The following is a 13,140-nucleotide window of genomic DNA, read 5'->3' on the forward strand; positions in this document are numbered from 1 at the left end:
GTGTGTGTGTGTGTGTGTGTGTGTGTGTGTGTGTGTGTGTGTGATGAACTGCTTCCCTTTTGCCTGTTGTGGTTTTGTACTTGGAATGTAGCATGATTTTCAGCTGAGTTTTACTCCTGTGCTATAATAATTTGTGGGATATGCAAACCTTTATTCTCCTTTTGTGATTTTTTTCCCTTTCCATTTCTAAAGGCAGCATTGCTACTTGGCTTCTAGTCTCTCCAGCACAACTTAGGCCTCCTGGGTCTCTAAGAAGCCCCAACCTCTGGCTTTAAACCTGATATTCCCACATGAGTGTCTTCAGGATCTAGGTCTATGGCCTTTTTTGGACCATTCCTTTTCATCTTACTCCATTGGCTGTGGAGAGAACATCTCCTGGGGAAAATCCCACTAGGAGAATTCTTCTGGGAGCAGTAAGATCCCTCTATTTTTTTCTGCCTCACTTCCAAAAACCTCTTCATAACTGTAGGAATTAAACCATTCTTAATATAGATCACTGCTGCCCTTGCAGAAAAATATTTCTAGGATTTAAAAAGAAATCACTGAACCATTTCTTAATGAGTAACTTCTGAGTGTTAGGCACAGGGCTTGGCATTAGGATATAGTAATGAATAAAGCTTACTCTCCATTCTTTTGAAGTGCTCCTCTGCAGGGGGTTATAATAAATAAAAAAGTAGGCACCCTGGTGGCTCAGTTGATTGAGCATCTGACTCTTGATTTCGGCTCAGGTCATGATCCCAGGGTTATAGGATCGAGCCCTGCATCCAGCTCTGCACCAAGCGTGGAGCCTGCTTAAAATTCTTTCTCTCCCTCTGTCCCTCTGCCCTTCTCCCTAGGTAGCGTGCGCTCTCTCTCTCTCTCCCTCTCTCTCAAAACTAACAAACAAATAAAGTGATTACTGTTACAAAATTTTGTGAAAGGATGAGTAGGGAAGTTCTGGTTTGAAGAGGCTTTAGCCAACTCCCATGTCACCCTAAATGAAAATAAAATCTAAGTAAAAACTGGACTTGCTAGGCAAAAAGTTCCCCAGTGTACTTCCCTTTTCCTCCAAAGTCCCTCCTAAACATAAATTCTGGCATCTCCAGTGCTCTGTGGAGACTTTAAGCCAATACTTAAGATTGTGTCAGGGTTAACCAGTTGCAGAGAAGGGAGAGGAACCTTCTAGGCTGAGGGATGAGTAGACCCAAAGGCCCTGAGATGGAACAGAGATTGCCTGACTTGATAGAGGAGCTAACGAAATGCTTTCATTGTTTCCTGCTGAACTTCAGTACTTGGATTCCATGGAATACATAGATATTTTATTTTATTTTATTTTATTTTATTTTATTTTATTTTATTTTATTTTATTTTGTTTTGTTTTGTTTTGTTTTATTTAGTTTAGTTTTTTTTTTTTTTTTGAGAAGAGGCTCGCTTTATTGAGGAGAGAGCAACCAACAGATGAAGGCAGTGTGGTGGGCATCCTACACATCATGCTCAAAAAGATCACAGGAGATTCTGCTAAGAAAGATCAACTGGAACATGGGTTCCTCTAGGCAACTCCCCCAACCTCATCCCTCTGAGGAATTGGGATACTCCCAACCACTTCCTTGAAGGCAAATGTGTTCACTACAGATAGAGCCCCTTAGGGGTGCCTTCTTGTTTTTTATAAAGAACATCTTCTTTAGATTTTTTGAAGTCTTCATTTGTTACTTTAATTCTACGTTCTCTCAAGGCCATCAGACCAGCTTCTGTACAGATTGCCTTGATGTCAGCCCCAGAGAGGTCATCTTTAGCCATGATCAAGTCGTCCAGGGTTACATCATTGGCCAGCATCATCCTGCTTGTGTGGATCTGAAAGATGCGCTTCTTAGTCTTTTCATCAGGCAGGGGGAACTCAATTTTCCAGTTGATGCAGCCTGGTCTGATAAGGGCTGGATCCAAAGTTTCTATTCAGTTTGTGGCCATGATAACTTTCATGTCACCCCTTGAATCAAATCCTACTGGTTCAACCAATCCAACATTGTTCATTGAATTTCTCTCTTACCCCTGCAATTTGAGTCGTATATTTTTGTTCCAATGGCATCAATTTCATCAATAAATATGATGGATTGTGCATGTTCTTCTGCAACTTGAAACAATTCCCAAACGAGTTTGGGTCCATCACCTAGGTACTTCTGAATAAGTTCAGAGCCAACCACTCTTAACAAAGTGGCTGAGATTTGGTTTGCTACTGCTTTGGCTAATAAGGTTTTACCTGTGCCAGGTGGACCATAGAGAATGACCCTCTTTGGGAGCTTTATACCCATCTCTTCATAACATTCAGGATGAGTGAGAGGAAGCTCCACAGATTCCTTAATTTCCTGGATTCGGTTGTCCAACCCCCCAATATCAGCATAGGTTTCCTGGGAGGCCTTTTCTACCTTCCACCTCCTAGGGGAGCCATGGGCCAAGGGACCCATGTCATCCATGAGCACACCTATGATGGTATGCACCTTGTGGTTGAGCAGGACTGAGCAGCCTGGTTCCAGCAGATCCTTGTCTACAAAGGAAAGAATGCTGATGTAGTGTTTTAAGCCCACAGATGCAGACACTATGGCATGATTGTCATCAACGATCTCTTCAAACATTCTTACCAACATTGGGGTCCCCCTCAGATCATCCACCTTTGATCTTCCCCCCCTTTAGCTTTTCTTCTAAAGTCTTCATTTGTTTCTGATTTCTTTTTTTTCCAATATATGAAATTTATTGTCAAATTGGTTTCCATACAACACCCAGTGCTCATCCCAAAAGGTGCCCTCCTCAATACCCATCACCCACCCTCCCCTCCCTCCCACCCCCCATCAACCCTCAGTTTGTTCTCAGTTTTTAACAGTCTCTTATGCTTTGGCTCTCTCCCACTCTAACCTCTTTTTTTTTTTTTTTCCTTCCCCTCCCCCATGGGTTTCTGTTAAGTTTCTCAAGATCCACATAAGAGTGAACACATATGGTATCTGTCTTTCTCTGTATGGCTTATTTCACTTAGCATCACACTCTCCAGTTCCATCCACGTTGCTACAAAAGGCCATATTTCATTCTTTCTCATTGCCACGTAGTATTCCATTGTGTATATAAACCACAATTTCTTTATCCATTCATCAGTTGATGGACATTTAGGCTCTTTCCACAATTTGGCTATTGTTGAGAGTGCTGCTATAAACATTGGGGTACAAGTGCCCCTATGCATCTGTACTCCTGTATCCCTTGGGTAAATTCCTAGCAGTGCTATTGCTGGGTCATAGGGTAGGTCTATTTTTAATTTTCTGAGGAACCTCCACACTGCTTTCCAGAGCGGCTGCACCAATTTGCATTCCCACCAACAGTGCAAGAGGGTTCCCGTTTCTCCACATCCTCGCCAGCATCTATAGTCTCATGATTTGTTCATTTTGGCCACTCTGACTGGCGTGAGGTGATATCTGAGTGTGGTTTTGATTTGTATTTCCCTGATAAGGAGTGACGTTGAACATCTTTTCATGTGCCTGTTGGCCATCCGGATGTCTTCTTTAGAGAAGTGTCTATTCATGTTTTCTGCCCATTTCTTCACTGGGTTATTTGTTTTTTGGGTGTGGAGTTTGGTGAGCTCTTTATAGATTTTGGATACTAGCCCTTTGTCTGATATGTCATTTGCAAATATCTTTTCCCATTCTGTTGGTTGCCTTTTAGTTTTGTTGGTTGTTTCCTTTGTTGTGCAGAAGCTTTTTATCTTCATAAGGTCCCAGTAATTCATTTTTGCTTTTAATTCCCTTGCCTTTGGGGATGTGTCGAGTAAGAGATTGCTACGGCTGAGGTCAGAGAGGTCTTTTCCTGCTTTCTCCTCTAGCGTTTTGATGGTTTCCTGTCTCACAGTCAGGTCCTTTATCCATTTTGAGTTTATTTTTGTGAATGGTGTGAGAAAGTGGTCTAGTTTCAACCTTCTGCTTGTTGCTGTCCAGTTCTCCCAGCACCATTTGTTAAAGAGACTGTCTTTTTTCCATTGGATGTTCTTTCCTGCTTTGTCAAAGATTAGTTGGCCATACGTTTGTGGATCTAGTTCTGGGGTTTCTATTCTATTCCATTGTTCTATGTGTCTGTTTTTGTGCCAATACCATGCTGTCTTGATGATTACAGCTTTGTAGTAGAGGCTAAAGTCTGGGATTGTGATGCCTCCTGCTTTGGTCTTCTTCAAAATTACTTTGGCTATTCGGGGCCTTTTGTGGTTCCATATGAATTTTAGGATTGCTTGTTCTAGTTTTGAGAAGAATGCTGGTGCAATTTTGATTGGGATTGCATTGAATGTGTAGATACCTTTGGGTAGTATTGACATTTTGACAATATTTATTCTTCCAATCCATGAGCAGGGAATGTCTTTCCATTTCTTTAAATCTTCTTCAATTACCTTTATAAGCTTTCTATAGTTTTCAGCATACAGATCCTTTACATCTTTGGTTAGATTTATTCCTAGGTATTTTATGCTTCTTGGTGCAATTGTGAATGGGATCAGTTTCTTTATTTGTCTTTCTGTTGCTTCATTGTTAGTGTATAAGAATGCAAGTGATTTCTGTACATTGATTTTGTATCCTGCAATTTTGCTGAATTCATGTATCAGTTCTAGCAGACTTTTGGTGGAGTCTATCAGATTTTCCATGTATAATATCATGTCATCTGCAAAAAGCGAAAGCTTGACTTCATCTTTGCCAATTTTGATGCCTTTGATTTCCTTTTGTTGTCTGATTGCTGATGCTAGAACTTCCAGCACTATGTTAAACAACAGCGGTGAGAGTGGGCATCCCTGTCGTGTTCCTGATCTCAGGGAAAAAGCTCTCAGTTTTTCCCCATTGAGGATGATGTTAGCTGTGGGCTTTTCATAAATGGCTTTTATGATGTGTAAGTATGTTCCTTCTATCCCGACTTTCTCAAGGGTTTTCATTAAGAAAGGGTTATGGATTTTGTCAAAAGCTGTTTCTGATTTCTAATGAATTCATTCTTCATGAGAAGATGGTCTAACTTCAGTAATTTTAAGTGACGCTGAGTGTGAGGTGTCACCAGTGACAGCTTGCTGGCAGCATTTGGTCCCTTTGTTTTCTTCTTTTCTCCACTCTAGTTGGTACTTTTTTTTCTTGTCCTTGTCATCCTTTCTTGCCCCTCCAGGTCCCTGACCACCACTCTGACTTTGACCCAGCTTGCCTTGGCAGCTTGAACCACCACTACTGGAAGTCCTACATACAGATTTTAAATAGAGGAGCATCAGGAATGGACATTGTTGCTTAGGTTTAGATTTCTAGTAAAAAAGCAAACATTAAGAAGGGACTTGGAAACCATTATGGCCTGGTATTAAATCTACCCACGTGTTAATTATGATAATCAGAATGTGAAGAGTTTGGGAGGGATTGCCTCTTTTATGTGCATCAATAAGTGGGATACATATGGGGTGCCTGGGTGGCTCAGTTGGTTAAGCATCTGACTTGGGCTCAGGTCATAATCTCACGGTTCATGAATTCGAGTCCTGCATTGGGTTAGCTCAAGCCCCACTTCAGGTGAGCCCTGCTTCTCTCTCTCTACCCCTCGTGGGATCCTCTCCTCTCCTCTCTTTCTCCCTCCCTCTCTCTCTCTCTCCATCCTCACTCACTTGCACCCTGTCTCTCTCTCTCTCAAAAAAAAAAAAGTAGGATACATATGGAAATTGTTTTGGACCATTGGGTTGGTGTTGTAGAAACCATCATCTGAAAAGTCAAAGGGCAATGAAAAACAGTGTGAGCTTCTAAGGATAATAGGGAAAGGAGATCTCGGGACCTTGACTGGGTTTTGCCATGGCATTTCACTGGAGGAGGCTGTCAGTCATCACCCTGCATTTCTTTTATTCCCTTATATAAGCATGCAAGTCACCATAAAGTCAGTGAATCTAAAGGACTTTTTTGAAGAAATTAAAATTATTTAAAAAATTATCTGTGTAACTATCAATATATCCTTTATTCCACCTCTCTTCCCCCCACCCCCCGTGAAGAGAGTCTCTTGGTTTTTAGCTTTTAGCAGATTTTTGTGGTGCCACAGATCCAAGAAAAGGATAAGAACTATGATTTTCTGATTTTAATACTTATTCGGCTTTATGTCCCTCACAACCCACATCTCAGTTGTGAGATATACTCATATCTGTTGGAGGTTTACTGCCTTTCTCCTTCTGTTTCTCTTTAGTTTTGTTCTTCTATTTATGATGAATGAAGTTATTTCTCATGGCCGAGTAGCCTCTGCCCAGCCTCCCATCGCCACCGTCATACTACATACATGTGTTGGGGCTCAGGGCTTCCAATGACTTTTTCTAGACCTCTTGAAGTGTGTGCCTTTAACTTGGTAAACTTGAAAGCTTTTTCACTTCTTTTTTCTTTTTTAAAAATTTTTTAATTTAATTTTTTAAATTTACATCCAAGTTAGCATATAGTGTAACAATGGTTTCAGGAGTAGATTCCTTAATGTCCCTTCCCCATTTAGCCCATTCCCCCCCACCACAACCCCTCCAGTAACCCTCTGTTCTCCATATTTAAGAGTCTCTTATGTTTCGTCCCCCTCCCTGTTTTTATATTATTTTAGCTTCCCTTCCCTGTGTTCACCTGTTGTGTCTTAAAGTCCTCGTATGAGTGAAGTCGTATGATATTTGTCTTTCTCTAATTTTGCTTAGCATAATACCCTCCAGTTCCATCCACGTAGTTGCAAATAGCAAGATTTCATTGCTTCTGATTGCCGAGTAATAGTCCATTGTATATATATATACCACATCTTCTTTATCCATTCATCCATCAATGGACATTTGGGCTCTTTCCATACTTTGGCTATTGTTGATAGTGCTGCTATAAACATTGGGGTGCATGTGCCCCTTCAAAACAGCATACTTGTATCCCTTGGATAAATACCTAGTAGTGCAATTGCTGGGTTGTAGGGTAGTTCTATTTTTAATTTTTTGGGGAATCTCCATCCTGTTTTCCAGAGTGGCTGCACCAGTTTGCATTCCTACCACCAGTGCAAAAGAGATCCTCTTTCTCTGCATCCTTGCAACATCTGTTGTTGCCTGAGTTGCTAATATTAGTCATTCTGACAGGTGTGAGGTGGTATCTCCTTGTAGTTTTGATTTGTATTTCCCTGCTGATGAGTGATGTTGAGCATTTTTTCATGTGTTGGCTGTCTATCTGGATGTCTTCTTTGGAGAAGTGTCTATTCATGTCTTTTGCCCATTTCTTCACTGGAGTATTTGTTTTTTGGGTGTTGAGTTTGATGAGTTCTTTCCAGATTTTGGATGCTAACCCTTTATCTGATATATCGTTTGCAAATATATTCTCCCATTCTATCAGTTGCCTTTTAGTTTTGCTGATTGTTTCCTTCGCTGTGCAGAAGCTTTTTATTTTGATGAGGTGCCAATAGTTCATTTTTGCTTTTGTTTCCCTTGCCTCTGGAGACGTATTAAGAAGTTGCTGTGGCCAAGATCAAAGAGGTTTTTGCCTGCTTTCTCCTCGAGGATTCTGATGACTTTCTGTCTTACATTTAGGTCTTTTATCCATTTTGAGTTTATTTTTCTGTGTGGTGTAAGAAAGTGGTCCAGGTTCATTTTTCTGCATGTTACTGTCCAGTTTTCCCAGCAGCACTTGCTGAAGAGACTGTCTTTATTCCATTCTTTCCTACTTTGTCAAAGATTAATTGACTATACGTTTGTGGGTCCGTTTCTGGGTTCTCTATTCTGTTCCATTGATCTGAGTGTCTGTTTTTGTGCCACACTTTTTTCTTATTTAAGCTTCATAATAATAGTTAGTAGGGAAAGACATTTTCACACCCAGTGACCTAGTTCTGCAGTAAGAATGAACCTAGATGCAGTCTACTGGAGCCTTTCTCTTGCTTTCCTTTTCATTGCAGTGGAGGATGTAGGTTAAGGATCAAGAGTTTGGGGTGTGGAGGTAGGAGTGAGCTTATTAAGGAATAAGTGGAAGGTTCTTAGATTTTATTCTGAGCAGAGGAGTAATGAAACCATGTCTATACAAACGATTGTTTGATTCAGTATGTTTGCTGGTTTGAGATGATTAAGTTTTTTACGTTTCTTTTTAAATGTTTGTCTATTTTTGAAAGAGAGAGAGAGAGACAGAGCGTGAGTGGGGGAGGGGCAGAGAGAGAGGGAGAGACAGAATCTGAAGCAGGCTCCAGGCTCTGCACTGTCAGCACAGAGCTTGACACGGGGTTCAAACCCATGAACTGCGAGATCATGACCTGAGCCGAAGTTGGACACTAAACCAACTGAGACACCCAGGCACCCATGAAATGATTGTTTAGTCATTGATGGAATAACCACAGTTGTATACTGTATATATTTAGGAATTTGCTGTTGCTGTGCCATCTCAGGCCACCTTAATCTTGCTCCTCTTTCAGCTCCTTCTCAGTCCTGCAGCCTCACTGTGCTACACTGATGCCTTTTTGGGGAGCGCCCTCAGAACCTGATACAGGGTCTATAGCCTAATACACTGCACTGGCTCCAGTGGCTTTGTTTTGTGGGGATCATTCCCATTGTGTACATGGAGAAATAGAATCAAGAGAAAGACTTGCCTAAAATGGTTTCACCGCCTCCTCACCTTATTTCTCTTAAAGTAGTGCCATTCAAAGTGTGGCCCACTGGCCAGCTTTAGAACTAGTCTGCCATAAGAACAGAAATGGAGAGAAAGAGTTTTAGAAACTTTTCTAGCAATTTGATAGAGTGATTTTATGTGTGTTGAGTTTAATAATGAGAATTTGGGCTTTTGTCTTTTTTAATTTTAAATTTCTTGTTTTCTAGTTTTATTGTATTTTACAAAACCATCAGTTTACAATGTATTAAGGAAAAAAGCAGTTTGAGAAACATTGAATTAGACCACCTAGACTCTAATGGGACTTTTGACAATGAAGATGTGCTTTCCACATGGAAACCATTGTCATTTCAGTTTAATGATATCTCTGTTGTGCTTTGTAGTTACAATGTCTTTAACTTATCTGAAATTCCCCAAACAGTACAGTGATATGGTGAAAATGCTAGAGTCTTTGCTAAGTTTGGCTCTATACCACCAGTGCAATCCTGGTCAAGTAGTTTAAGTCTTCAAACCTTAGTTTCCTCATCTGTAATAACAATAATACTCACCTCACAGAGGTGTTTTCTGATTAAATGAAAGAATGTATGTGATATACAGAATAGTGTCTGGATCAAACATTGTAAATGCAATAAATGTTGGATATTAATGAACTGCAGTAAACACTATTATAAAATGGAGATCATGCTTATCTACCATCATGATAAAAGTACAGATTAACATGGTTATAATTATCCACTAAACATTTAAGCAATATCAAGTGCAAGATCTTTTAATGGATACTAGGATATAATCCTTGTACTCTAGCAGTTTAGAATGTAGCAGAGGTATAAAATACACACATGTGAGATGTGTGTGGAGTAAAATAAAGGCTGTAAGGAAAGAGGAAAAAATGGGGGGAATCCATTTTTTTTGATTCCTGTAAGGAATCAAGAGGTTTTAAAGAGGACAGTGTTTGAGATGAACCTGAAAGGATGGATTGAAGTTTTACAACTTTGAGTCAAATATGACACAGAGAAGTTTCAAATGATCATGATATATTGAGCTAATACCAATCAGATATTAAATCAGACAGTTTGATGTCAATATGTACAGTATGATTCCCTTCCCAATTTATAAGAATATTTATTTATTTTGAGAGAGAGAAAGAGTGCATGCATGCAAGCAGGGGAGGGGGAGAAAGAGAGAGAGAGAGAGAGAGAGAGAGAGAGAGAGAGAGAGAGAGAGAAAATTCCAAGCAGGCTCTACACTGTCAGCACAGAGCCTGACATAGGGCTTGATCCCATGAACTGTTGAGATCATGACCTGAACAAAAATCAAGAGTCTGATGCTTAACCGACTGAACCACCCAGGTTCTCCTGCCCCCATTTTTATTAAAATTATGTATATAGATAAAGGCCTAGATGGAGAAGTTAAGTGATTATTTCTTGGTGGTGAGATCATGGGAAATATTTATTTTCCCTATTCTTTTAATTTTTTTGTTACTTTTTGGTATTTAAGATTTCATAATATGCATTTTACCAGAATAGCTTTATAATTGGATAAGCTACTTTTTAAAGGGCTGGCTAAAATCAAAGCTGCTAAATTAAGTATAACTTGGTACTACCTTTAAAAAATTAAAAATGTTTTTAATGTTTACTTTTTTGAGACAGAGAGAGACAGAGCGTAAGCAGGGAAGGGGCAGAGAGAGAGAGGGAGACCCAGAATCCGAAGCAGGCTCCAGGCTCCGAACTGTACAGAGCCTCTCAGGTGGAACTCAGGAGCCATGAGATCATGACCTGAGCCAAAGTTGACACTGAACTGAGCCACCCAGGCACCCCTAAAAACTCATTTTGGCAGTTTGTATTAGTAACTATAAATGTGTTGATACACTTTCACCTAGTGGTTCCATTTCATGGTATTTATCTTTAAGAATCTACATTCATGAGAATGTCCTGTGAGTTCTTTGTAATGGTAAGAAGAGAAGGGACTACGTCGAAGAATGGAAAATTAATTCAGTAAATTTTCCATGTCCACTAAAATAGAATTTAGCTGTTAAAATACTTATGAAGTGTATGAAATATGAAAAATACATATACACATGAAAAAAGAGGACCCAAAACTGTGGGTACTCTATGATCATAGCATTGTAAAATAAATATGCATGGGACAAAAAGTCTAAAGGAAAATACACCAGATGCTGAGAGTGGCTGTGTTTGTGTGAAGGAGTTTTTCTTTATTTTCCTCATGTTTTATAATACAGTTAAAATTATTTTTACAATAAAATCGATCATCATTTTAAAGCCTGGGTATGAAAAGTTTCCTTACTGGCACTCTGATTTCAAAGTACTAAATAAATTAATAAAGTATTAAAAACCTATTCTGTATTTCTTTGCAGTTCCTTAAACTTCTACAGACCACATTTTGAGATTGTTAACCTTGAAAGTTTATGTGCAGATAGGTATTCCTGCCATGATTTGCATGGAAACGGATGATAGAAGGGACTCTCTTTTTACAAATGCGAATTCTGAAAATCCAGTCTTCCAAGCTGGTAGCAGAATCAAAATTGGAACCCAAGTCTAATAGTAACTAATACCGTTTGTAGCTCCAGCCATGAGTGCTGATAAACTGGTCAAGTCTACGGACTGCACACTGGCGTTTCTACCATTCTGGCTAGCTAGCCTGAGGGTTTGATTCCTTTCGCTACAGCTCGTACTCCAGCTTTCACTCTTTCCCACCACTTGGGGGCTCGCAGATTCTTCACCCTTTTTAAGTTCCCCACTTTTCCCTTTCCCAGCGTCCGAAGTACCGCAGAATACCCGGCAGGGGTCGCTGCAACCCCCTGGTACCGCAGCCCCTCCCCTGGCCAACCGTCGATTGGGCCGGCGCGTGACGTCACTCCGTTTTAGCCAAACAAATGGGTTTCGGGGCGAGCGTTGGGCTCCGCCGCGCCGTGCTGGGCGCTCGGTCCGCCTCAGCGGTGGGGAGTGAGCCAGGCCTCCTGCTGCCGCCGCATCGGGGTGTGCAGCCCCGGGCCAGGCCCCGACCGGGGCAGGAGCGCAGGTGGGTCCGGGCCGCGGTGGGGCTTGGCGTGAGGGTAGCGCGGTCGGGGTCCGGCGGCTGCGGCCACCGTGGCCGCTCCCCGCCCCCTCCCGCCGCCTGCCTGCGCTCCCGGGGAGCGGGGCGGGTGGGGGCGGGGGCGCCGCCCGCGGGTCCCGGGCTCGCAGCGCGTCCGGCGCGTCTGGGGCAGGGGCCCCGCGGCCCCCGCCTCCTCCCGGGCCGGCCTCAGCTAGTGCACGGGCCGGGCGCTGAGCGCCCCCGCGGGCCGCGGAAGGTCGGGCGGGCCGGCGGGTGGCAGCCGGGTCCCTGGTCAGGGCTAGAGCTCAGGAGATCACAGATAGGCCGTAAGGAGGCACTGGACCGGCTCTCTCACCTCCGGGACCCGCGGCCGGTGAGGAAGTCGGGCCCTGGGCGGGAGTCGCCTCGCCTGGTCGCGCCCGCCGGGCTCGGCCACCCTGTCCTTTCCGTCCCGGCGCAGGTGAGCTGACGCCTCCCCTTAACCTTCCTCTGGGACCGGGCAGGACTGGGGCTCAGAAGCTTCTGTCGCCTCCGGGCAGGCGCAAGTCTACTGCGGGTCGGCCCTAGTCAGCGATGAAGTCACAGTGCTCTGGGTCCTCGTGTCTGTGACGTCAGGGGTTTCCAAGAGATGGGCTATGATGTCACTGCAGACCCCGCGGGGATCTTGGCGCGCGGGAGGGCGGGGAAGACCAGGAGGGGAGAAAAAGGAAGTTCAGTCTTTTATCAACGCCTGGAATTGCAGCGGATTTGAACAGAAAGTGGTTCGATATCAGCATTTCACAATTTTAATAGTTGTCAAATTCTTTAACTTCATTTCAAACAAGCATTGTTAGTACAGTTCGACAAGACACATTTGATTTAGAAAAGTCTAAATCAGGAGGTTGGGGGAGGTTGAGTGTTTAATGTGAATGCCTTTTAGGAAGCTGAACTCATAGTTTGATGCTTTGTGATTGGAATTGCTGAAGAAATAGAACCAACTGGAGTGCTGATAATTCAGTTTGCCTTACTCTTTTTTTTGCTACCCAGTTTTGAAATCAAATACGGTATCTACTTCTTCTCAGTTTTGCTAGAGAGTGGCTAGAAAGGCGGACCTTAAATGAACTTTTTCTGTTGTAAAGGGGGGGAGGGGTTGGGGCGCCTGGGTGGCTCAGTCGGTTAAGCGGCCGACTTCGGCTCAGGTCATGATCTCGCGGTCCGTGAGTTCGAGCCCCGCGTGCTCAGAACGCTGTGCTGACAGCTCAGAGCCTGGAGCCTGTTTCAGATTCTGTGTCTCCCTCTCTCTGACCCTCCCCCGTTCATGCTCTGTCTCTCTCTGTCTCAAAAATAAATAAACGTTAAAAAAAAAAGGGGGGGGGTGGAGGGGTAAGGCGGGAGGTTTGAATTAATCCAATATTCTTTTTAAACAATAATTACCTGAAGATTTAATTTATTTAGGTTGTTCTTGTCTTGTACTGTCATGGATAATTGAGGGCTTCCTGTGGTTTTAACTCACCAACAAGCT

General features: G+C 42.6%; 1 protein-coding gene and 1 pseudogene across 4 annotated transcripts in view; one reads left to right on the plus strand and one right to left on the minus strand.

Moving 5' to 3' along the window:
• Window positions 1-1,428: 1,428 nt before the first annotated feature.
• On the minus strand, window positions 1,429-5,290 carry LOC106984325 (26S proteasome regulatory subunit 4-like; annotated as a pseudogene).
• Window positions 5,291-11,465: 6,175 nt separating this feature from the next.
• FBXO34 (F-box protein 34) overlaps window positions 11,466-13,140 on the plus strand; it is an 87,647-nt gene continuing 85,972 nt past the window's right edge. For 2 of the 4 annotated variants that reach the window (XM_027065767.2, XM_027065768.2), the window contains exon 1: window positions 11,895-12,099. Coding sequence is in view for 1 of the 4 variants with exons in the window: in XM_027065765.2 (XP_026921566.2) it covers window positions 11,479-11,624 (146 nt within the window). In the remaining 3 variants the exon portion in view is untranslated. Of the gene's footprint in view, window positions 11,625-11,894; window positions 12,100-13,140 lie in introns of those variants that run through there. The other 2 variants (XM_027065765.2, XM_027065766.2) reach the window with 2 other exon arrangements.

The sequence above is a fragment of the Acinonyx jubatus genome, chromosome B3 (genome assembly GCF_027475565.1).
Source record: "Acinonyx jubatus isolate Ajub_Pintada_27869175 chromosome B3, VMU_Ajub_asm_v1.0, whole genome shotgun sequence".
Lineage (NCBI taxonomy): Eukaryota > Metazoa > Chordata > Mammalia > Carnivora > Felidae > Acinonyx > Acinonyx jubatus.